The sequence below is a fragment of the Haliotis rufescens genome, unplaced genomic scaffold (assembly GCF_023055435.1).
Source record: "Haliotis rufescens isolate VD_foot unplaced genomic scaffold, xgHalRufe1.0.p SCAF_8, whole genome shotgun sequence".
NCBI classification, from domain to species: Eukaryota; Metazoa; Mollusca; class Gastropoda; order Lepetellida; family Haliotidae; genus Haliotis; species Haliotis rufescens.
In genome coordinates, this window is record NW_025964372.1 from 5,397,227 (window position 1) to 5,423,928 (window position 26,702).

Below are 26,702 nucleotides of genomic sequence, written 5' to 3' on the forward strand. Positions count from 1 at the left end.
AAAACATGTACAACAGGCTTTCACATAAAACATGTACAACAGGCTTTCACATACAACATGTACAACAGGCTTTCACATACAACATGATACAACATGTACAACAGGCTTTCACACATACTGTCTTCATGTACCATGTGTACAACAGATTTTCAGTGTTCACACATACTGTCTTCATGTACAATGGCCTTTCACTTTTAACTGTTACATCCAATTTGAGATGTTCTACTGACATTTGCCAGAGACCTGGGCCAGAGTGACCTTTAAGGGCCCATTGAGGAGCCCCTGTAGACAGACAGTACATGCAGTAGACAAAAAAGTTCTTGAACATGTGTAATCCTGAGTGAAGACTGGAAAACCCTCCATCACATCTTCGGGCGGTCGGGTAGCCTAGTGGTTAAAGCGTTGGCTCGTCATGCCGAAGACCCAGGTTCGATTCCTGACATGGGTACAATGTGTGAAGCCCATTTCTGGTGTCCCCTGTCGTGATATTGCTGGAATATTGCTTAAAGCGGCGTAAAACCATACTCACTCCATCACATCTTCCCGAGGCAAGAGAGTTAACTGACTTTAAAAGTCCAGTTTCCACCATTGCCGAACTAGGCTGGAATTCCTGGGCTCGAACATAGCACCACCAGTGGCTATTACGAGTTATGTCCTTTCTATGCCGCTCCTATTGACCAATCAGATTCAACCTCTCGTATCACTTGCATTTGCATCAAACAAAACGGTGGCGCCCAGTCAAGACGATCAGATTGATAATCAAGATCTATACTGTGATAAAACGAGTCTTACATCGCGAAGTGCATCAAATCATGTGAGCACCTTGATTAAAAGCATGGAAAGATTTAGAAAATATCTGTTGACAACAAGTTAGCAGTGCACATGCTTTGCAAATCCTGCATGACACTTTACGAATGGGATTTCGATTTCGGTACGCAATTTTGATTGGAGTTATGCATAGACTCGTTAGTCCAGCCAAAATGTAACTCCATAATACCAGCCTAGTTCAGCAGGGGTGGAAACTGGACTTTTATAGTCAGTTAACTCTCTTGCCTCGGGAAGATGCCTCCATCATGACACCAGCATCTGAGTGTGCATCCCCCTTATCATGCTTATGTTTCTGTGCTACAGGTGCTGGGGAGGATAGAGGAGTTCGAGCATGCTGTCAGACTAGTTCTTCAAGACTCTCGCTTTGATGCTGATGTTGTTGTCTCAGTCTTCGAAACCAACATCCGAGTTCTTGGGTAAGCGTTGATTATTCTCGTGAAGTCTCCCCATCAAACGCAATCCTGAGTTTCTGTAACTATTGCTCTAGTACCCTGGTATTCTTGTAGAACCTGTCACCCAAGATGAACTATTTGCGATAGGTTTGTAGGCATGTCATCTCTGAAGAATATCGGCATGAGGCAAAAGTAAAGCAGTTCCTAAAAAAACACTAAAGCCATTGTTTTTCACATGTTACTTTGGCCATGGTTTATAGTGTTGAAAAAATTAATGCGTTATTGCAGTGATTTAATCATTCATTACCTATTGGGGTTCATAAAAATCAAATGTGCCCTTGGGTCATATCACGTAATGAGACAACAGTGTATTGTCATCGGGACTGCATTGTTGATGCCATTCGATTCTTATTGTGACATGAGGTTGGAATTATATCAAAACTGAAGATTGTTGACGTCATTCGACAAATTGTGGTTCCTCTTTTGTTGCAACTTGCTGTCCTTATAGGTGAACACTAAAATTTATCTCTATGTAGACATCTTCTTCAGTAATGTGTTCATGTCATACCATGTTGACGACACTCGTGCCTAAATTCCGTTAATATATCCTCTATTTCTGAAAACATTCATTACAACCTCAAAGGGTCTTAAATGGTGTGACCAGGGAAAGTCAGAAAGATGCCAGAATAGATTTTTAGCGTATCCATTTTCAATGGAATGTTTTAGTCAAATATTTTCAGCATTTGACATGACTGCATCATTTCATCAAAGATTCATAATTCTTTTACTTTGATGATGATGATGATGATGGTGGTGGTGGTGATGGTGGTGATGGTGGTGATGATGATTGTGTTGGTGGTGGTGGTGATGATGATGATGGTGGTGGTGATGATGATGATGGTGGTGGTGGTGGTGGTGGTGATGATGATGATGATGGGTATTATGTATCTTGGTGGTGGTGGTGGTGATGCTGATGATGATTGTGTTTGTGGTGGTGGTGATGGTGGTGGTGGTGGTGATGATGATGATGGTGGTGGTGGTGGTGATGATGATGATGGTGGTGGTGGTGGTGGTGGTGGTGGTGGTGATGATGGGTATTATGTATCTTTGTAGGCACCAATCCAATTAATATTTACTTGAAGAATGAACCCTGATCCAAAATGAATGAGCTAATGTCTAAGATGTGAAACACGCCAGCTTACAAAGGTTTTGGTTCATTGAGCTGTTTTATTCTAAGGCTCTGCATCTAACGTCATAGTCTTAACAGGTATATTCTCAGCCAGTGTTTAATATTGATAGGTCTTCCATCTCCTCTGGGAGTGGCAGTGTTTATACCTAAGGCTGTAGACATGGTAGAGTCTACTACTAAATAAAACATACCATTGAGAGAAATAAGGTACTGTTTGTTTCTAATGCTGATTGCTTAGCCTTTGTAGGACATATGATAGGTCATTTGAACTAACATTTTTAGCCCACTAGTTCTTATAGTGGCAAACCCTTAAAAGTGGCAAATGTCTACTGGTCCTTACGATACCTTAACCATGTTAACTATTGGGTTGTTTGGCAAGGACTGTAGGACTAGTGCCAGTTTCTATCACTGAACACTGATGACGCTGATAAAACTAACATATTCAGACATCAGTTTGAAAAAGTTAAAACAGATTGCCAGATAGCCAACTTAGAGTTTAACACTGAAATCTCTAAGCCAAGAGTGTGGTCTGACCTGATTACGGCAGACGGTGGTTACGAGTTAATAGTTAATGACATGGGTGATGGCAGGTGTGATGAGGCCGGCGGGCACACCCTCTGATGGGGATGCTGGAACAGGATATTGTCGTGGGATGAGGGATTTGTGTATAGTCAGGACAGTGTGGAATTGTGCAAAGACCATTGAAAGGGCCTGTTCAGCACAGGGTCTATCTTTAACATGTTTAACAATGTTTAACATGTTATGGTATTGAGCATGTTATATTCTGGCTGTGGTGGGGAAGGGGTTGCTGGGACCGTTGTGTTCCAGGAAGTACTGGAAAATTATCTTGTTGCCCCTGGTTTTACACACGCACAAAGAATTGATCACTGAACAAATCACTGAAAAATATATGCTGTAAAACTTTAATTTGTTTTTGTCCTTTCAGAGAAATAATTGTATGTGATGCAGTTACAGAAAAAAATGAAAATATTCTGTCTCTAACAAAACTCCCATCCATTATCTAGAATATTCAATTTTTTGTAAGACTGGAATAAATTTAAAGAATTTGATTAATATTTTCTTTACATGATTCAGATGAAAAATATTTGATTTAATAAATCTTTGATTATTCTGTCCTAGCCAAGTGATTGTATGAAAGGAATTTTATTGTACACCAAAGTGCTGAAATTGCTGTGTTAAACATTCATCTCAATATGATCAAATACTACTGAGTGAAAGTAAATTTGAATAAAAATAATATAAAAAAAGAGACCCGTGAAGATCCGGGGTAGAATAGGTTTTCAGCAACCCATGCTTGCCGTAAACGGCAACTATGCTTGTCGTAAAAGGCGACTAACAGAATCTGGTGGTCAGGCTCGCTGACTTGGTTGATGCATGTCATCGATCCCAATTGCGTGGATCGATGCTCATGATGTTAACCACTGGATTGTCTGGTCCAGACTCGATAATTAACAGACCGCCGTCATATAGCTGGAATATTGGTGAGTGCGGTGTTAAACAACAAACCAACAAACCAACCAAGATGATGCCATGTTTATCTGGCCATCAAACTCTTTCCCAGATCACTGGAAATGCCACCAGGACTGATTCAGGTTGATGAACAATTTCAATATACTTTTGAAGATAGAGTTTGATGTGTGTAAATATTTGTGTTGCAGAGGCCTCTTGGGCGGACATGTTGTGGCCACCTACCTCAAGAAGAAAGGGAAGGCCTTGTTGTGGTACAACAGTGAGCTCTTGGAGAAGGCCAAGGAAGTCGGCGATCGGCTGCTGCCGGCCTTCAATACCACCACCGGCATTCCATACCCCAGGGTAGGTTCACTCTGAACACCGGCATTGCATGCACCAGGGTAGGTTCACTGTGAACACAGGCATTGCATGCACCAGGGTAGGTTCACTGTGAACACAGGCATTGCATGCACCAGGTTAGGTACACAGGCAGTCCATACACCAGGGTAGGTTCACTGTGAACACAGGCATTGCATGCACCAGGTTAGGTACACAGGCAGTCCATACACCAGGGTAGGTTCACTGTGAACACAGGCATTGCATGCACCAGGTTAGGTACACAGGCATTGCATGCACCAGGGTAGGTTCAATGTGAACACAGGCATTGCATGCACCAGGCTAGGTACACAGGCAGTCCATACACCAGGGTAGGTTCACTGTGAACACAGGCATTGCATGCACCAGGTTAGGTACACAGGCAGTCCATGCACCAGGGTAGGTTCAATGTGAACACAGGCATTGCATGCACCAGGCTAGGTACACAGGCAGTCCATACACCAGGGTAGGTTCACTGTGAACACAGGCATTGCATGCACCAGGCTAGGTACACAGGCAGTCCATGCACCAGGGTAGGTTCACTGTGAACACAGGCATTGCATGCACCAGGTTAGGTACACAGGCAGTCCATGCACCAGGGTAGGTTCAATGTGAACACAGGCATTGCATGCACCAGGCTAGGTACACAGGCAGTCCATACACCAGGGTAGGTTCACTGTGAACACAGACATTGCATGCACCAGGTTAGGTACACATGCATTGAATACCCAAGGGTAGGTAGGTACACAGGTATTGCATACCCTAGGGTAGGTAGACAGGCATCGCATATCCCAAGGTAAGTACACACAGGCTTTTTATCCCCCCGGCATATAATGCGGCAGGATATAGCGATCAGCCGGTCTGTCCGTCCATCCGTCCGTCCGTTTGTTTGTCTGTCCATAATCATTTCCATATCTGTGCCTTTTGCTATTTATGAATTTAGATATTTTTTTTCCTGTTTCCATGGCAAGAAGTTTGACTTTGACTACATCTTTAAAACTAATAGGTATTCTTCCTTGAAACTATGCACACATATGACCAGTTTGTCATCTGGTGACTTTTGCTATGTAGGGATTGTTAGAAATTATATTTTTTCCGTTTCCCTGGCAACAAGTTTGACTTTGACTGTTCATGTTGGTGTGTACCTGACATAGAAATACAAAGTTCTGAATCCCAATTCCATGGTATTGTTTTGAAAGCTCAATAACTACTCTTGTATACTAACAGACAGATCTGACAGAAATTCTTCATCATGTGGACTTAACAGGCAGATAATTTGTTCTTTCGAATTTGTAGGGGCCGGGGGGATTTGTCATCTTCTGATGACTCTTGTATGTTTACCCCAGGGTAGGTACATGTGTGCCATCCTACATTATGCTAAGTAACAGATACATATGTGTGTTGCAGGTGAATCTGCTGCGTGGAGTAGACAGCACCATCCTGTCTCAGCACAAGGACACGTGTACTGCTTGTGCTGGCACCATGCTGCTGGAGTTCGCTGCCCTCAGTCGTCTAACAGGGGAGCGGATATATGAGGTGGGACATCATATTGCCTAGGCACAGGCCACATGTCAGGAGGGGGCCAACCGCCAAGGGGGAGGGAGCAGGGGCTGGGACGAGGGGCGAGAGGCAGGTCAGGGGGCAGGAGACAAGGACCAGGGGCGAGGGTCAAGGACAAGTGGCAGAAGCAGGTGGCGGGAACGGGGACGGGGTCAAGGGCCAGGGCAAGGGGTCAGAAGCAGGGACCAGGGGAGGGACAAGGGCCAGATGGAAGGGGTCAGAAGTAGGGACCAGGGGTGGGACAAGGGCCAGGGGAAGGGGCCAGACCAGGGGAGGGACAAGGGCCAGATGGAAGGGGTCAGAAGTAAGGACCAGGGGAGGGACAAAAGCCAGATGGAAGGGGCCAGAAGTAAGGACCAGGGGAGGGACAAAAGCCAGATGGAAGGAGTCAGAAGTAGGGACCAGGGGAGGGACAAGGGCCAGGGCAAGGGGTCAGAAGCAGGGACCAGGGGAGGGACAAGGGCCAGGGGAAGGGGCCAGACCAGGGGAGGGACAAGGGCCAGATGGAAGGGGTCAGAAGTAAGGACCAGGGGAGGGACAAAAGCCAGATGGAAGGAGTCAGAAGTAGGGACCAGGGGAGGGACAAGGGCCAGGGGAAGGGGCCAGAAGCAGGGACCAGGGGAGGGACAAGGGCCAGATGGAAGGGGTCAGAAGCAGGGACCAGGGGTGGGACAAAGGCCAGGGGAAGGGGCCAGACCAGGGGAGGGACAAGGGCCAGATGGAAGGGGTCAGAAGTAAGGACCAGGGGAGGGACAAAAGCCAGATGGAAGGGGTCAGAAGTAAGGACCAGGGGAGGGACAAGGGTCAGGGGAAGGGGCCAGAAGCAGGGACCAGGGGAGGGACAAGAGCCAGGGGAAGGGGCCAGACCAGGGGAGGGACAAGGGCCAGATGGAAGGGGTCAGAAGTAAGGACCAGGGGAGGGACAAGGGCCAGGGGAAGGGGCCAGAAGCAGGGACCAGGGGAGGGACAAGAGCCAGGGGAAGGGGCCAGACCAGGGGAGGGACAAGGGCCAGATGGAAGGGGTCAGAAGCAGGGACCAAGGGAGGGACAAGGGCCAGGGCAAGGGGCCAGAAGCAGGGACCAGGGGAGGGACAAGAGCCAGGGGAAGGGGCCAGACCAGGGGAGGGACAAGGGCCAGATGGAAGGGGTCAGAAGCAGGGACCAGGGGAGGGACAAGGGTCAGGGGAAGGGGTCAGAAGTAGGGACCAGGGGAGGGACAAGGGCCAGGGCAAGGGGTCAGAAGCAGGGACCAGGGGTGGGACAAAGGCCAGGGGAAGGGGCCAGACCAGGGGAGGGACAAGGGCCAGATGGAAGGGGTCAGAAGTAAGGACCAGGGGAGGGACAAAAGCCAGATGGAAGGGGTCAGAAGTAAGGACCAGGGGAGGGACAAGGGCCAGGGGAAGGGGCCAGAAGCAGGGACCAGGGGAGGGACAAGGGCCAGATGGAAGGGGTCAGAAGCAGGGACCAGGGGTGGGACCAGGGGTGGGACAAGGGCCAGGGGAAGGGGCCAGACCAGGGGAGGGACAAAAGCCAGATGGAAGGGGTCAGAAGCAGGGACCAGGGGTGGGACAAGGGCCAGGGGAAGGGGTCAGAAGTAGGGACCAGGGGTCAGATCAAAAATGGAAATATGAATACTGTATTATCTTGAGTATAGTGCGCATTTTTTTCCAAAAAACACAGCTGTGTAGAAGGGGGTGTGCATTATACACGAATTAATGAGTTTTGATGTTTTTTCCCCCATGGAAAGACATTACCGTGAGCACATAACACCGGAAATACCATGTCAACAAATCCACACTGAAGTTCGCAAATTATTCATGTAATTGCACTGTCTGGCTATAAAAAGTGTTCTTTGTATATCTGGACTTATGTTTGTAACTTATTTCATTAATTTTATTCAAAATTCCTTTTAATATTGTTTTAATTAATTTCGGCGAAATCGTGTGTGAAGCGATCGGAAGATCGCACAACTCACCGCTAATAACAGCAACCACGGTCAGATTACCGCTATTGACGCCTTGAAACGAACTTTAGTTGACAGAGAATGAATGGATACATATATCATAAATGCCATACTTTGATTCGTTAAAAGTCATATTTGTTTTTGTTGGACGATTCTATGTCAACACGTAATTCTCGCGATCACGCGATCACGTGCACGGGAGCCTTGACGGTGACTGGTCAGACTGGTTCCATGTAAAAAATAATACCTGGCAACAGCGATCAGCTGCTTCGCTTAGGGTTATTATTATTTTAAATATGTTTAGTAAAAGCTGCATCTAAATTAACAAGATATTGGAATATATATTATTCCTGATAAAAAAATAGTTTCAGATACAACATTTGCTGATCCTTGCATTTAAATACTGTAAAGTTATATCATTGGGTGTGTCTTGACCGAATCACCGGTAGATTCCAAGAAAACGTGTGTACAGCTGATTGCTGTGTCCGCCTTAGTTTACAAGAAAATACACAAAAAATACAATTTAAACGGTAAATCAACATGTCTGGTGATTTTTTATCTCAAATTTCGAATTTGTGCTGACAAAGTTTCTCATCACCCGTTCGTTTGCCGGACTTCGCTGAAGGGGTACGGTGTAATTTTTTTCTGCGCATAATATTCAAATTTCTTTTTTTCCAAAAATATTGAACCCGCTAGAGGGGGGTGCGCATTATACATGGGTGCGCACTATACTCAAGAAAATACGGTATATTGGTCAGGTGCTGTCAAATGATTTGTTGAGGTCCAGATGACTCAGGATACTTCTTTCTAATGTAGAAACATCGTGGCTTTCTTGAAAGTTTTGAGTGGGGTTGCTTCTATATTTGCATGTAATACAACACCTGTCTATTCATCACGTTTGTGTAATAAAAATATTTGTATTTTAACCTGAACAGTATTGAATTTTATGTATTTGTTTCTAAGATATTTGCCAATGTCATGATTGTTGTAACATTCTTGTGGATGCAGGATAAGGCTAGGAAAGCAATGGACTATTTGTGGAAACAGCGCCATCGAACAAGCGATCTCATGGGGCTGGTTATCAACATACACAATGGTGACTGGATTCGCCGAGGTTAGTGTTAGGGATGTAAGGATGTAACAACAATGTGACACATGACATTTTACCTAATCTGATGCATATTGTTAGATTAGAATAATGCCTAGTGATGTCTTGAGTCAATGTTGTTTATTCAGTTATGTTCAGGAACAGGCATGTACATGCACACACAGCAGCACTCATTCCCCAGCAACCTGTCTCACTTACGTCACATCTGCCATCGACCGCCTCCATGGTCTAGTAGTAGAGCATCCACCTGGATGGGTCTGGGTTTTGATCCCCGGCTGCATCATACCAAAAGACGTTAAAAAGACTTGTTGTTACCCTGTCTGGCGCTCGGCGTTAATGGGCTAGAACAAGGACTGGTCGACTCGGAGTCAGTATACTGTGTATGAGTGGGATATTCATGTGAAACTGCGGCATGGTATTTCAGTGAGCCAGCAATATAAATCGGCATCAGTCTGGACAAGTACAAGCAGCCACACACACACCTGCATGCACGTCACCATATAAGTGCAATAATCTTGGACGTGACGTTAAACCCCATTTCACCTCACCACCTCACATCTACCATCACACAGAACATTGCTTACAAGTAACAAGTTACCCTGACGACATCAAATGTGATCACTCACTGGGTGCCGCCATCTTGAATGGAGTCTTACTCTTGAAATCTTGTTACATTTACAAACTAACTTTTAGCATGTATCAATATTATTTCAATTTTGCAAATTTTACAAACAAAACGATAGCAGCATGATATTATATTATGGTGTACAACAATGCTTGCTCCTACTGTCTCCTTACTGAATGTTTTGATGTGACCTGATAGTAGAGGACAGACTTTGAAATGTGGTTTTCCCTCCTCAACAGAGAGTGGCGTGGGTGCTGGCATTGACTCCTACTATGAGTATGTGTTGAAGTCCTACATCCTGCTGGGGGATGAGACCTACTTGGACCGCTTCAATAAGGTGAGCCCTCATTGAGTGTATCCTGTAGCGTGGTTGGATGCAGTGTTCCAGTCCTTATCATTAATAGGCGTTTGTCGAGACCCGTCAGAGGCCGATATTCGGCCCCAAGTTTACAGCAAATGTCATTAATAATCCCCAAATTAAAATGAAAAAGGTCGATATATAATTAATTTTATGGTTTTGTAGAGATAACCTGTATTTCAATGATACCAGGACTAGTAAAGAGGACGAGTTTTTTGTTATTAGTTTGATATTATTACATTGAATGCCATCTCAAAATACAATGTTAAATATAAACATTAATTTTTCTTTCTCAGTTTGCCTGCAAGGGGAAGTTAGTTTAGAGTCCTGATTCCTGAAAACATCTCGCTATCTGATTACCACTAGTGAGTCAGCATCATGTAGAGAAACATATAAATCTCCGGTGTTCTGTACAACACCATTCAGATCATGAAATCCCAAACACCATGGTGACTGGCAACTCATATTTGACTTAGAATCTGGTGTATAGGACACTGTGGAAGAGAGTTGGGGTTAAGTTGAATGGATGTTCGGTAGTGTTTGGTTTGGAAAGAGTTTGCTGTTATGGTTTATTCTGTGTGTGTACCTGCAGCACTACAGTGCCGTGATGAGGTACGTGAGTCAGGGCCCCTTGCTGGTGGATGTCCACATGCACAAGCCCATGGCCGCCTCCCGGAACTTCATGGATGCTCTGCTGGCCTTCTGGCCCGGACTGCAGGTGGGTGAAACATTGATCAGTTCAACACAGCGGTCTTAGCAGTACGGTTGTTCTAAGTCTGTGTTATGGTATGGAGTAATGATTATCTTAGCACTAAGATCGCTTTGTAGAACAGGCCCAGGATTATCATGTTTGGTTAAATCTCAAGCTCCATTGCTCGGTGACCACCCCTGTGGTCTAGTGGTAGAGCGTCAGCCCGGAGAGTGGAAGGTCCGGGGTTCGATCCCTGACCGCGTCATACCAAATGACGTTAAAAGATGGTACTTGTTGTTACCCTGTATGGCGCACAGCATTAAGGGGCTAAAACAAGGACTGGTCGGCTCGGAGTCAGTATACTGTGTCTGAGTGGGGTATTCATGTTAAACTGTGGCATGGTATATCAGTGTGCTAGCACTATAAATCGGCATCAGTCCGGACTAGTACAAGCAGCCACACGTACTTGCACATTGCTATATAAGTGCCATAATCTTGGACGTGATGTTAAACCCCATTTCTCCTCACCTCCATTGCTCGGCACGATGTGGCTGAAATAATGTCGATGTGACATTAGATATTAACTCATTCACTTACTCAAGCTCCATTGTATCTATGTGTGGTCCCATTCATCTTCCCGAGGCAAGGTTGTTTAACTGACTCTAAAAGTCCATCCTTGCTGACCTAGGCTGGAATTATATTTTAGGCTGAACTAACGAGTCTATGCATAGTCCAATCAAAATCCTGTAACAACATCGACATCTGGTTCACAAACAACAAGGCAACTACTGTGCCGAATTTGGCGATTGCAGGATTTGCAGAGCATGTTTACCATCAAGTGGGCGTTGACACATCTTGTCATGTTTTTAATCAAGGTGCTCAAGAGATTTGATTTTCTTCGCTGTGGAAAGCCTGTTTTATTACACAAAAAATCTTTACTATCGATGAGATTGTCTTGACTGGGCGCCACCATTTTGTTTGAAGCAAATGTAAGTGATATGAGAGGGGGAAGGAGATAGAAGGACATAACTTGTAATAGCCACTGGTGCTGCTACGATCGCGCCAAAACTTCCAGACTCGTTCGGCAAGAATGGAAACTGGACTTTTAAAGTCAGTTAACTCCCTTTCCTTGGGAAGATGGTTCCTATTTGGAACATCGTTTTTCTTGAATCGCGGATAACTTAAAATGATTTTGGTTGTCACCTGGTCTTTAAGTCAATAGTCAATCTACACTGAAATGAGTTGTTGGAACAGTGGTATAAATGAACAGGTTGCCGTTGTACAAAACGACCTTAGCGCTATCTAAGTCTATGTTAAGGTATGGGAGTTATGATCACCTTAGCGCTAAGATTGCTTTGTACCACGCCACCCAGGGCTTTACATTGTGCCCTGACAGCATGGGATGTTGCTCATGTTATCAGCCACTTATTTCTCTGGCCCGGAATGACTCCTGTCTGAGTGGTGTAACTGAAGTACTTCTGACGGCAGCGTAAAACAACATTCACTCACATCTCTGCTGATGGGCTCAGGCTTTTTGTTATTATGCTTTACGATACACAATATAGTTTCTTTGAAAGGAGACCGTCTTCCTTGGGGATATGTTTTATATGCACAATGTTTTTCCGCCCAGTTAGAAAAATACGGACATAGCGATCTGCATGTCTGTCTGTTTACCGTTTCTGGACTAAAACTCTGAAACCATTGAAAAGGTCTTTGATTTTCATGACGATAAGTTGGATTTTACTGAAAATGAGGGTAGTTTTTGTTGCCGGAAAGGGAAACGCCAAAACCGTTGAATATTTCTTGATAAAACTTGCTAAGCAGATCAGTCTAGTGGTGAACTGTTTCCTTTTGATGATTTCAAATATTGAAAAAAACTATACAGCATTATTTTTTTTTCACTGAACAGAAGGCAGCCAATGGCAATGGGCCAAAAGTGGGGTATAAATAGCCAAATACAATTTCAGAATTTGACCAGAACAGAGGATATATCACCTCTCAGAGTCTTGTTGAATAATGAAATTAAATAATATCTTGAATAAAATATATTTATTAATAAGCCCCCTCACTGAACGTCAGTCTGTCCTTAAACAGCGTTGATACAGGACTATTCCTGTGCTTCCCATGACTCCCCGTTCATTCAGGTTGGCATTATTATCCTTGGTCTTGAATTTTACAGTTGTTTTGAAAAGGCCTTGAAAATACAATAAAAGTAATTTAAACTTTGTACCTGATTTTGGGTACCTCATTTGCATAGTGATTGCTTGAATGTTCTACCGAATGAATGTGATTGCAACCTGGGATGCAGTACAAGTGCCTTGAAGTGCCATGAAAAGGCCTTGCATAAGTCTTGAATTTGTTGAAGACAAGTCTGGACCAACCCTCACTGCAATGTGTGTGTTTTCCAGGTGCTGAAGGGAGACATCCGGCCGGCCATCGAGACACATGAGATGCTGTACCAAGTCATACAGAGACACAACTTCTTACCAGAGGTATGGAACACTGCCTCGTCACAGCAAGACATGGAACTCACTCCAGACATAATGAATCTAGTAAAATCCTCATGAGTCAAAAACTAAAAATGGGTATTATCAATTTCTATAAAAAATGAAGGGGCCACCTAGCTCCTGTTGATATTACATTCACAGAGATTTGACAATGGATCTGAAGAATTGTTCTGGTTGGCACACATAAATACCAATCAGCACTTCTAAATATAGCTATGAGTGACCTGTGGCACACCATAAGATATACGTCTGTCATACACAGGGACTTGCAGCCCTTACATTTACCAGTCTATTTTAGCACTCAATATCTTGTTTAAACCATAGAAAGGAAACACTGTGTTTGCTGAATTGAGTTTGACACTAAAATACTGTATAAAGATGCTTTCAGAAAAGGATTCTGTGTCCAGTGATTTAGGTATTTTACTATTCCTAAGTCAGGATGCTTATTTTTACAGGCTTTCACAACCGATTTTCGAGTTCACTGGAGCCATCATCCTCTGAGGCCCGAATTTGTGGAGTCCACCTACTTCCTATACAAGGTGGGTACTGCTTGCTGCAGGGATCGTGTAACAGGGGTTCTTGCTGCAGGGATCGTGTAGGGTACTGCTTTTGCTACAGGGATCGTGTAGGGTACTGCTCTTGCTGCAGGGATCGTGTAGGGTACTGCTCTTGCCGCAGGGATCGTGTAGGGTACTGCTCTTGCTGCAGGGATTGTGTAGTGTACTGCTCTTGCCGCAGGGATCGTGTAGGGTACTGCTCTTGCTGTAGGGATCGTGTAGGGTACTGCTCTTGCCGCAGGGATCGTGTAGGGTACTGCTCTTGCTGCAGGGATCGTGTAGGGTACTGCTCTTGCTGCAGGGATCGTGTAGGGTACTGCTTTTGCTGCAGGGATCGTGTAGGGTACTGCTTTTGCTGCAGGGATCGTGTAGGGTACTGCTCTTGCCGCAGGGATCGTGTAGTGTACTGCTCTTGCCGCAGGGATCATGTAGGGTACTGCTCTTGCTGTAGGGATCGTGTAGGGTACTGCTCTTGCCGCAGGGATCGTGTAGGGTACTGCTCTTGCTGCAGGGATCGTGTAGGGTACTGCTCTTGCTGCAGGGATCGTGTAGGGTACTGCTTTTGCTGCAGGGATCGTCTAGGGTACTGCTTTTGCTGCAGGGATCGTGTAGGGTACTGCTCTTGCTGCAGGGATCGTGTAGGGTACTGCTCTTGCCCCAGGGATCGTGTAGGGTACTGCTCTTGCTGCAGGGATCGTGTAGGGTACTGCTCTTGCCGCAGGGATCGTGTAGGGTACTGCTCTTGCTGCAGGGATCGTGTAGGGTACTGCTCTTGCCGCAGGGATCGTGTAGGGTACTGCTCTTGCTGCAGGGATCGTGTAGGGTACTGCTCTTGCAGCAGGGATCGTGTAGGGTACTGCTCTTGCAGCAGGGATCGTATAGGGTACTGCTCTTGCCGCAGGGATCGTGTAGGGTACTGCTCTTGCCGCAGGGATCGTGTAGGGTACTGCTCTTGCCGCAGGGATCGTGTAGGGTACTGCTCTTGCTGCAGGGATCGTGTTAGGGTACTGTTCTTGCTGAATGTATGTTGTAGGGCACTGCAGACTACCCCAGTAACTCTGTATACAGAAATGTACCCCAGTACCCCCTGTATTCAGAAATGTACCCCTTCTCAGATGAGGATACAGGAAACCAGGTCCGAATTGGTTCCAAGGAAGCTATGCCTGTCCTAAGGGGGAGCTGAATGGCTGGGGTGGTCAGGCTTGGTGATATGGTGGATTGTATGTGATCTTACCCTGACAGTGTGGGATATTAGACAAGATACTGATCACTGGTTTCTTGGTACAGACTCTGTTATACACGGGCCACTGACATATAGCATGGGATATTGCTGAGTATGACAGTAAACAGCAACAAACAAACCACAATCATTATTATGATGTGTGTCATTATGATTCGTCCCTGCAGGCTACAGGTGACCCCCACTACCTGGAGGTTGGCAAACAAGTGGTGGAGAATCTCGACAAGATGGCCCGGGTACCCTGTGGATTTGCTGCCATCAAGGATGTCACCACGCTTAGACATGAGGACCAGTAAGTCTTCTACTACTACTGCTACTACTACTACTACTACTACTACTACAATGACTACTACTACTACTACTGCTTCTACTACTACTACTACTACTACTACTACTACTACTACTACTACTACTGCTACTACTGCTTCTACTACTACTACTACTACTACTACTACTACTACTACTACTACTACCATTATTACTACTACTACTACTACAACAACTATTACTACCACTACTACTGCTACAACTACTACCATGACTACTACTACTACAACAACTATTACTACCACTACTACTGCTACAACTACTACCATGACTACTACTACTACTACAACAACTATTACTACCAGTACTGCTGCTACTACTACTACTACCACCATGACTACTACTACCATGACTCCTACTACTACTACCATGACTACTACTACTGCTGCTACTACTACTACTACTACTACTACTACTACTACCACCATGACTATTACTACAACTATTACTACCACTACTGCTGCTACTACTACTACTACAACAACTATTACTACCACTACTACTGCTACAACTACTACCATGACTACTACTACTACTACTGCTGCTACTATGACTACTCCTACTACTACTACTACTACTACTACTACTAATCCTGCTACTGCTACTACTACTACTACTACTACTACTACTACTACTTCTACTACTACTACTACTACTACTACTACTACTTCTTGTATTTCCCGAGTGAGAGCCACTCTTAAACAAGTTTGGTAAAATCAGTATGACACACATGCTAGTGTAAAAAAATCTTTTTACCCATCATTTCTTAATCCTTTCGAGCTCTCCTTTTGCAAAATGCACTGATCATGACATCAACAATCTTCAGCTATGGTGTCATTTCTAGTGTGATGTCATTCCAACCTTACATCTCAATAATATTTAAATGACGTCAACTAAGCTGTCCGGGTGATGTAAACAATAAACTGGTATGCGTGAAGTGATATTTGCACTAGTGCACATTTTATGAACTCTGGTGTTTGTAACCCTATGAGTAATAAAGTGAACAAATATTACAACACAATGTGCCATCAAAATATTCCATGTGGAAGATGTTAGTGTTGTGTGCATGTATTCATCACCTATTATCATTATGGTATTTTCGTTCTCATGTTACAGCTGTGTTTGTATGTCATAGAATGGACTCCTATGTATTAGCGGAGACGTTCAAGTATCTGTACCTGCTGTTTGCTGAGAAGGAGGAGATGGTTTTGGACATCGACGACTACATCTTCACCACCGAGGCCCACCTCCTGCCCCTCACGCTGTCTGTACAGAACACGTCCAGCATCCCTAAGGTGAGTCACTAGAGCAGCATCTTGACGTCTGGCAATCTTGAATCTCAGTAAAAATAACTTCATAATAATTAATTTTCCCTTAAACTCTTCCTGAGTGATAGGCGTTCATGTAAAGAGGTAAATCTTGAGACTCCTAATCTCTTTGACCATTAATTCAACTTCTACCATGTGACAGATTAATGCAGAGGCTTATCGCAATCTGGAGAAGACTTTTCGCTCCGAGCAGACAACTGACCTCAACCCCAACCAGGTGGCGAGAGAGATGGAGGACGAGGATGACGAGTACAACACATGCCCCAACTTCCAGGTGCAGATCCCGGGGGGCATCACCTACGCCCACTCTCTGCGGAATCAGATGAAGAACCTTGTGGACAGAGTCAGCCCCCGACCTCGCAGGTATGTCAGCAGACAGAGGGACTTCTCCCCCACCACGCCCTGTAGTCTTATCCCAGATGTCAGCCCCCGACCTCGCAGGTATGTCAGCAGACAGAGGGACTTCTCCCCCACCACGCCCTGTAGTCTTACCCCAGATGTCAGCCCCCGACCTCGCAGGTATGTCAGCAGACAGAAAGACCTCCCCCACCTCGCCCTGAAGTCTTATCCCAGATGTCAGCCCCCGACCTCGCAGGTATGTCAGCAGACAGAGGGACTTCTCCTCCACCACGCCCTGTAGTCTTATCCCAGATGTCAGCCCCCGACCTCGCAGGTATGTCAGCAGACAGAGGGACTTCTCCTCCACCACGCCCTGTAGTCTTATCCCAGATGTCAGCCCCCGACCTCGCAGGTATGTCAGCAGACAGAGGGACTTCTCCCCCACCATGCCCTGTAGTCTTATCCCAGATGTCAGCCCCCGACCTCGCAGGTATGTCAGCAGACAGAGGGACTTCTCCCCCACCACGCCCTGTAGTCTTATCCCAGATGTCAGCCTCCAACCTCGCAGGTATGTCAGCAGACAGAAACTCTTCTCCCCCACCACGCCCTGTAGTCTTATCCCAGATGTCAGCCCCCAACCTTGCAGGTATGTCAGCAGACAGAGGGACTTCTCCCCCACCACGCCCTGTAGTCTTATCCCAGATGTCAGCCCCCAAACTCGCAGGTATGTCAGCAGACAGAGGGACTTCTCCCCCACCACGCCCTGTAGTCTTATCCCAGATGTCAGCCCCCAAACTCGCAGGTATGTCAGCAGACAGAGGGACTTCTCCCCCACCACGCCCTGTAGTCTTATCCCAGATGTCAGCCCCCAAACTCGCAGGTATGTCAGCAGACAGAGGGACTTCTCCCCCACCACGCCCTGTAGACTTACCCCAGATGTCAGCCCCCGACCTCGCAGGTATGTCAGCAGACAGAAAGACCTCCCCCACCTCGCCCTGAAGTCTTATCCCAGATGTCAGCCCCCGACCTCGCAGGTATGTCAGCAGACAGAGGGACTTCTCCTCCACCACGCCCTGTAGTCTTATCCCAGATGTCAGCCCCCGACCTCGCAGGTATGTCAGCAGACAGAGGGACTTCTCCTCCACCACGCCCTGTAGTCTTATCCCAGATGTCAGCCCCCGACCTCGCAGGTATGTCAGCAGACAGAGGGACTTCTCCCCCACCATGCCCTGTAGTCTTATCCCAGATGTCAGCCCCCGACCTCGCAGGTATGTCAGCAGACAGAGGGACTTCTCCCCCACCACGCCCTGTAGTCTTATCCCAGATGTCAGCCTCCAACCTCGCAGGTATGTCAGCAGACAGAAACTCTTCTCCCCCACCACGCCCTGTAGTCTTATCCCAGATGTCAGCCCCCAACCTTGCAGGTATGTCAGCAGACAGAGGGACTTCTCCCCCACCACGCCCTGTAGTCTTATCCCAGATGTCAGCCCCCAAACTCGCAGGTATGTCAGCAGACAGAGGGACTTCTCCCCCACCACGCCCTGTAGTCTTATCCCAGATGTCAGCCCCCAAACTCGCAGGTATGTCAGCAGACAGAGGGACTTCTCCCCCACCACGCCCTGTAGTCTTATCCCAGATGTCAGCCCCCAAACTCGCAGGTATGTCAGCAGACAGAGGGACTTCTCCCCCACCACGCCCTGTAGTCTTACCCCAGATGTCAGGCCCCGACCTCGCAGGTATGTCAGCAGACAGATGGACTTCTCCCCCACCACGCCCTGTAGTCTTATCCCAGATGGGACTCAACCCCCAAAAGTAATAGAATCTGTACTTTACTAAGAAAGTGTTATCCCAAATATGACATTTTTTACATTTGACCACTTTCCAGGTTGCATTGTGTATTCATAGCTTTCTGCCATGGGAGTTGTGCCAGTTTTACATTTGTCCGAGGGGTACACAAAGTGTGTGATCTAGACTACCAGTTGTCAGTCTTTCATTTTTGTGAAAGCCTTGGTGGCTTTGTGTGCTGTTGATAGGTGCTTCACTCTGGGAGTGTGGATTCCAATCCCAGATCGGACTCAGTCCAAAAAAGTACTAGAATCTGTACTTTACTAAGACTGTGTTATCCCAAATATGGCATTTGTTACATTTGACCACTTTCTAAATGGCATTGTGTGTTCAATGGTTGACTGATTGCCAGAATGATAGTGGTGACTGTTTGTATGTTAGTAGGAACCAGCCAAAGCTGCAGGCGTCGGAGTTCATCGCAGGGAACAAGGCACACCTGGACATGCTCCATCAGATGGGCATCCGCATTGCCACCATGTCTGATGGACGCATACAGCTGCTGCACACAGCATCCGAGGTAGGAGGCAGCAGTGGGTGATTAGACTGGATGCAGCAGTCGGGGAAAAGACAGGGGGCAGCAGTGGGGGATTAGACAAGAGGCAGCAGTGGGGGATTAGACAGGGGGCAGTATTGGGGATTAGACAGTAGGGGATTAGACAGGAGGCAGCAGTGGGAGATTAGACAGGAGGCAGCAGTGGGTGATTAGACAGGAGGCAGCAGTGGGGGATTAGACAGGAGGCAGCAGTGGGGGATTAGACAGGGGACAGCAGTGGGGGATTAGACAGGTGTTATATTGCTTCGAGCCTCTTTATTGACCATGTGGTGTGATATGGCTTCAGGCCTCTATATTGACAATGTGGATGTTATATGGCTTCAGGCCTCTATATCGACCATGTGGGTGTTATATTGCTTCAAGCCTCTGTATTGACCATGTGGATGTTATATTGCTTCAGGCTGCCACTCCTGATGATGCAGAAGATGGGATGAAGTTTATGCAGGAGATGATTGAACTCTCGAAGACACAGTCACCAGAGGGTAAGCCAGACAAGCTGTGTAGAAGTTTAGTGGTTAATTTGCTGGTATATCCATGGTTTGTTTGGTTGTTTGTTCTTTAATGCCGCACTCAGCAATATTCCAGCTATATGACGGTGGTCTGTAAATAATCGAGACTGGACCAGACAATCCAGTGATTGACATAATAAGCATCGATCCACGCTATTGGGATCGATGACATGTATCAACCAAGTCAGCGAGCCTGACCACCCGATCCCGTTAGTCGCCTCTTACGACAAGCATAGTCACCTTTGACGGCATGCATGAGTTGCTGAAGACCTACCCCCTGGATCTTCAGGTATATCCACGGTACAACAGTTTTTCATGGTACAGGAGTGGCATGTACATGGTACAGCAGGCTCAACTTTCACCAGGCAAATCATGATATGCGCAAGGCGACTTATTCCTCACCCTTGTTCTGCTAAAGGAAGACATCAATGTGTGATCACACAGGGGAGCACAGTTATAAAGGCTTTTGTCTGTTATTATCTGTCAGAGCTTGTGAGTTATCTTAACTGTAAACAGGAGACAACCTGTGACTAAGTAGTGGAGATGATGTCGCTGTCCACATTATGAAAGCATAAGTAATTTGCAGACATAAGTTTTCAACTTTTGACAGTTGTTTCATGTGCATGTTGCAAAAGTATATGTCTGGTTGCCATGGTTACAGCCCAGCATGACCCAATGTTCGTGCAGCTCGTGTCGGCGCCATTCTACGGATCTGTGTTCTACAGAGCAGGGCCAGCACAGTTTGGATACGATCTCAAAGTCTCACCACCTGTAAGTTGTTAGAATAGCTTTCCTGTTTCTGTTTCTCATAGTTTTAGTATAGTAGGGTATGGATTTATCAGGGCCCAATTCCACCGAGAGCATCAGACCAATGTACAGTTCTGACTGTCATAAGTCAATGATGAAGTGTGGGACATAAATCGTCTTAAGATGTCTTTTTGGAATGGGATCAGTTTTGACTATTAATTTTAGGTATGGTCATCTGAAAATATAATAATTTTTTTCAGCTTATCTGTGAAATTGACATACTGGATTATATGAGATGAGTGAATGACGGGCATTATTTCAACATATCAATCCCCACATGGGTGCTGTTTTATTTACAATTCTCGCTGATCATAAGTAGTCATACAACTGTCCAGTTAATAGTTCTATTACATATTTTTAATGTCATCATAATTATGCTTGCCACCATTTCAGATTCAGGGCAAGCTAGCTATAGCATCCCCGTTCAAGGCTTGCAGCCCCATGGCGAGCCCCCACACAGTGCAGGGGAAGATTGTCCTGCTGGAGAGGGGAGACTGTATGTTTGTGGACAAGGTACACGGTTCCTAAACATTTTAGCAGCAAGACCATATGTATGATTTATTAACCATGGAATATGTTAATCTGGATGACTTTCTTGGAAACGGTACCACCCCACTGCAGTACTTCCTGGGCATGTAGATACTAGGTACCTCACTGACCTGCCCCACATGGAGGAGATTCTGAGTATGATTCGGTCCCTTGCAACTTATGCTTGTCACTAGAGGCGACTAAATGAATCAGGTAGTCAGTGTCTTTGTCCATTGGATGTCATTGTAGCCCGACTGCGAGGATCGCTGCTCATAATATTAATCACTGGATGGTCTGGACCAGATTAAATAATTTACATGCTTCATTTCCTCGGGACCCATGAAGATCTGGGGTAGAATAGGTCTTCAGCAACCCATGCTTGCCGTAACAGGCGACTATGCTTGTCGTAAGAGGCGACTACCGGATTGGGTGGTCAGACTTGCTGACTTGGTTGATGCATATCATCGTATCCCAATTGCGTGGATCGATGCTCATGATGTCAATCACTGGATTGTCTAGTTCATTATTTACAGACCTCATCATATAGCTGGAATATTGCTGAGTGCGATGTTAAACAACAAACAAACAAACAAACATTTACAAGCAGCTGTATTATAACTGAAGTTTGGAGTGTGGCAGTCTGTACTCATGCTAAGAGGGGATTCCTTTATGTGAAAGCAGTCAGATAAATTATGTTTTGTCTCCCACTGTAGTGAGATTTTAGTCATTGAAGAATAGGAATTATTAATGTAAGACAAACAGCATACACTTGTTGGTGTGGAGAACAATTACCGGTATTGGGAAGCATTGCCTTCGGACCGATTCCTGCTGGGAGCGATGGAAAATATAATAGGGTGACTCCTTAACTGTTGTTGAAGGAAAGAAATTGTCCAAGTTGTTTTTAAGTTTCTTTTCATTTTGCAGGCGAGAAATTTACAAAAGGCTGGAGCTGTCGGAGGAATTGTTCTGGGTAAGATTTTGGAGACGTGTTGTCATTTTGTCTTCAGTGAACATCTGTGATTGTGATGAAATGCTTGAGTTCACTTCCCCACAGCATACTGTGTGTGAAACCTTTCCTTGTTTGTCTCTGATTATTGCATTATCATAGCATAAATATCGTAAATTAGAAAAGAAAATTGTATTGTGCGCACCTTTGGCAAGCATAATACATATTTTATTCTTGATATATGATGTTTACAATATGGAAACACACAAGGGTAGTAATCTATTTATTTACTTTCATTCTAAGAATAATCAAAATTTAAGACATATTTTCATTCACTAATTGGGGGCACAGGTGGCACGGGTGGCCCAGTCGTCTAAGGCGTCTAAGTGATTCGCTGTGCAGAGTTGCGTACCTTGGGCACACCGGAAACCTTTGATTGTGGGTTCGAATCCTGGTTCTCCCCGATTATGTTTCTAGGTTTGTCAGCACCATACCTGTGCCCGTGGGTTTCGCCAAAGTGGTAAACATCTGAGACCTGCATCACTTCGGGCTTTCCTCCCCAATAAGCCGACACGCCGTGATATAACTGGAATACTGTTACAAAGCGGCATTAAACCCAACTCACTCTCTCACTAATGAAACTTCAGGAATTGCGCAGGAATATAATGCCAAAAGTTAGCTGCCCCATTTTTTATCAAGTACCAGATGTTTTGCAGCCATCACTCACACGATTGGGAAGACACACTGTGTGATCAGGCTGATTTATGTCCCTGTGCCCTGCCAGCAAGGATTGTTGTTCATGCTGTCAACCACTTGTCCTCGTGACCAGGGTGCTGTTACATACAGCTGACTGAGACTGAAAACAACAGGTTTGCTCCTTGACCAGCAGATATAAACATGGTAGTGGATGTTCTTGGAAACGGTACCACCCCACTGCAGTACTTCCTGGGCATGTAGATACTAGCTACCTCACTGACCTGCCCCACATGGAGGAGATTCTGAGTATGATTCGGTCCCTTGCAACTTGTAGAGGTCTGTTGCTGTATTTTCAGACCAGAATGACGGCAGTACCAGTGAGAGCCAGACTCTGTTTGCCATGTCGGGGGACGGACAGACGGACATCACGATCCCTATGGTATTTCTCTTCAAGAAGGAAGGCAGTGCAATCATCTCAGCGCTGTCTCAGGACAATGACATGCAGGTGCTGCTGACAAAAGAAGCCAAGTCGAGGGGTAAGTCGGTTCAGGTAGAATAAGGACACTTAAGGACTACTACTGACTAATTTAAGAAATGACAATGTTTCAGGGGTGTTCGTATAATTGAGAACTAGCATTTTATTAGTTTCATGGCTAAGATCTGGCTTTTAGCTATAATCTGACTTGTTTGTTGTTTGTTTATCGTACGCCACACTCAGCATTATTCCAGCTATATGATGGCAGTCTGTAAACAATCGAGTCTGGACTCGATAATCCAGTTATTGATATCACGAGCATCAATCCACACAATTTGGATACAATAACATGCATCAACCATGTTGGCGAGCCCGACCACCCGATCCCGGTAGTCACCGCTTATAACAAGCATGGATTGCTGAAGACCTATTCTAACTCGAATCTTCATGGGTCAGCTACATTATGAAACCTTATTAATCTGGATGGTAATGTTTCCAGAGGAATCGTCCAGAGGATTATCAAATTTCAATAATAAATTATCACTGGTTCTGGACTAATCAGCTAATAAGATTTCATTGAACTTGTGTTCAAGAGAAGTGTGTGAAAGAAAGTAAAAGGGTCAATATCTCAACATTGTCGTGAGAACTGACTAAAGAGTATCGGGCTGTCATCACAACAACTTGACTAATTTTGTGTCACGTCCAGGGTCCCATTCCACCAAGTGATCTCAGTGCTACGAATGTCTGTGTGAAAGTATGGGAACTACAATTGTCTTACTGCAACAAATGTCGTAAATCTGTGTCCAAGTATGGGAGTTACGATCATCGTAGTGCTACGAATGTCTGTGTGAAAGTATGGGAACTACACTTGTCTTACTGCAACAAATGTCGTAAATCTGTGTCCAAGTATGGGAGTTACGATCGTCGTAGAGGCTACGAATGTTGTAAATGTGTGTCAAAGTATCGGAGTTACGATCGTCGTAGTGCTACGAATGTTGTAAATCTGTGTCAAAGTATCGGAGTTACGATCGTCGTAGTGCTACGAATGTTGTAAATCTGTGTCAAAGTATTGGTGTTGCAATCGTCTTAGTGCTACGAATGTCATAAATCTGTGTCAAAGTATAGGTGTTGCGATCTGTTGTGTCTGTTACAGACTCGTATTTAGATGTCATGAATCTGTGTCAAAGTATGGGTGTTGCGATCTGTTGTGTCTGTTACAGACTTGTATTTAGATGCTACTGTGTCGAACAATTGGACGGCAGCGTCTAGAAACATTTCAAACACACCTTTTCACTGATGATGCTAATCTGCTGCTGCTGTTGTTCCAGACACATTCAATCCACCCCCCGAGAAGACCCCTGCTGGACCCCAGGTGGGTCAGCAAGACGTACACCCAGAGAAGGTGCCTGATCAGACTCCCCCACCCCACACCACCCTCCGCCACGAGCCCCCACAGGGAGCCAGGGTGGGTCTGGACGAAGTCTACTCCTACCAGTCCTCCTCCAGGAAAGTACGCATGGAGATCAAGGTTTCGGGAGAAGCGGATACAGATGTGTTTCATAGTGTTGAGGAAGGAGAGAAAGAAACCACGGAATCTGTTACTGCAGAGGAAAATGTGTTACAATTTGACACTTTACCTGATGGTTCGAAACAGTTGTCCTTCAAGGTCGACAAGAACCAGCAGGAGGATAATACACAGCCAGAGTTGAATCAGATTTATGTCAACTTGGTTCAAGCTTTACAAGAAAAAACTAATTTTGAAAAATTAAGCAATCAGGGGGATTACCTTATAGCGATAGCCCGGTTTTTAGAATCGGCCTACTTTGGGATGGATCGGGTAGATAACAAAGCTCAAGAATTAATAGAAAAGTTAGCAGTTGAGTTAAAGTTTCTAACTGAGAAGTCCACAAAACCTAGTGCAGAATCACAAAGTGTGAAAAACGAGCATATGGATTTTGAAACTGCCAAACAGCTTCACTATGCAACTGTTGAAGAATTATATGAAACCAACTCAGGAAAAAGGACAGAAGATAGCTCAAAACACAATCCATATATTCAGACCAAATTTGCTGAAGAATCTTCTAAACACTTTGGTGCCAAAGTGGATGATCAAGGTGTACTTACGTTTACTATAGAACAAGGGGAGGCAAATGCCGCGGGATTAGCACAGTCACATAAATTGGATTCAGGTATCAGGGATGACTCACAACATTCGAAAGAGAAAGGGACTATAGGTGAGGAAGAGGCTAGCACATTAGAGGTTATAACAAAGGATGGTGTAGTGAAAGTTATAGAGAGGAATTCCCAGGGACAAGCAATAAGGACTACAGAAACAGTGGCCGACATTCCTTCAGACGCTCAGGAGTCCTTCACCACACAAGATGCCAATGATTCGCCAACTGCTTCCATGGATCACAAAGATGAACTTTGAACATGGTGCTAGTCCAAATCACATTAAAATCAGACCTCAGTTCTCGCTACCATTAATCAAAGATCTGAGGACATCCCATTAGGGGTCACGTCAGAACGACCTTTCATCCGACCAACCAGAGCATTGCTTACCAGATTATGAAAGTGACAGTCGGAATGTGATTTCTAATCATGCAACCTCGAAAACGATAGTTACGGGTTTAACGACTGAATCCATACAATCTAGACCATCTATTAGCCATTCCAGAATGTTCTTTTGTTCAGGTTTCAAATTTGTAATCGAGAATTTGTCAAAATATGTTTCGAAGCGTAGTCGCCAATTTGAAATTAGTGCCGTAAACCATGAGAAAGCTGCCTTCTGGTCGGTCATTCCATTGGTCGGTCAAAGTTTGTGCAAGGTCGGTCCGACGTGACCCGTAATGGGATGTCCTCAGATCTTTGTTTAGCTGTACCGAGAACTAAGATCTGATTTTAATGAGATCGGTGCTAGTCCAACCGTGTCCACGGGCCTTGTCAAAAGATCATGTAGCTTAATTGTGTTAATTTTGTCAAAAATAATTTATTCACAAAAGTAAAAAAAGGGTTGTGCACATTATGGGCCCTCGATTTTGCTCTTGTGGCTCAAGTGCATAAGATATATTGATTCTCTACTATCAGGTTAACAGGCAGCTGTAATAGCCACTTCATAGTTTCAAGAGAATTATGTTGATGACTGTAAAATGGGTTGCTACATGTCACACCTCCAGCTCAGTGAACATTATTATAGCATTGGCCACAGCTAATTCATTTTAGGGTTTTTCTTAATTGAAATGGTTGATCTCTATTCCTATCTTTTTAAATAATAATTTAGAGCACATTTAGCTAATCTTGTTAAATAACATATTTGTCCTGTTGAGCAATCTGACAACTGACATTTTCATGAGTGGTGCAGCCACAAGTGAAAATGTCAACTTTGTGAGTTATTATTGCTTAATGCCATCAACCATTTTGAAGCAATTTTGTGGTGAGACGGTATGTTATTTGGCAAAAGATGCTATTGATTTTTTAGGTATCTCG

The 26,702-nt window shown here is 45.1% G+C and overlaps 1 protein-coding gene across 2 annotated transcripts in view; it reads left to right on the forward strand.

The window, feature by feature from the left end:
• The window catches only part of LOC124124204 (ER degradation-enhancing alpha-mannosidase-like protein 3), a 42,322-nt gene extending 16,533 nt beyond the window's left edge, over positions 1–25,789 (forward strand). Inside the window, exons 5-22 of one of the 2 annotated variants that reach the window (XM_046487324.2) lie at positions 1,132–1,244; positions 4,089–4,242; positions 5,662–5,790; positions 8,786–8,891; positions 9,750–9,847; positions 10,461–10,586; positions 12,968–13,051; positions 13,522–13,605; positions 15,031–15,155; positions 16,326–16,485; positions 16,661–16,881; positions 19,084–19,219; positions 19,656–19,737; positions 20,426–20,535; positions 20,965–21,084; positions 22,024–22,069; positions 23,098–23,277; positions 24,545–25,789. In XM_046487324.2, the coding sequence (XP_046343280.2) occupies positions 1,132–1,244; positions 4,089–4,242; positions 5,662–5,790; positions 8,786–8,891; positions 9,750–9,847; positions 10,461–10,586; positions 12,968–13,051; positions 13,522–13,605; positions 15,031–15,155; positions 16,326–16,485; positions 16,661–16,881; positions 19,084–19,219; positions 19,656–19,737; positions 20,426–20,535; positions 20,965–21,084; positions 22,024–22,069; positions 23,098–23,277; positions 24,545–25,647 (3,177 nt within the window). In that variant the 3' untranslated portion in view covers positions 25,648–25,789. The remainder of the gene's footprint in view (positions 1–1,131; positions 1,245–4,088; positions 4,243–5,661; positions 5,791–8,785; positions 8,892–9,749; positions 9,848–10,460; positions 10,587–12,967; positions 13,052–13,521; positions 13,606–15,030; positions 15,156–16,325; positions 16,486–16,660; positions 16,882–19,083; positions 19,220–19,655; positions 19,738–20,425; positions 20,536–20,964; positions 21,085–22,023; positions 22,070–23,097; positions 23,278–24,544) is intronic. The other variant, XM_046487326.2, reaches the window with a different exon arrangement.
• Positions 25,790–26,702: the final 913 nt, after the last annotated feature.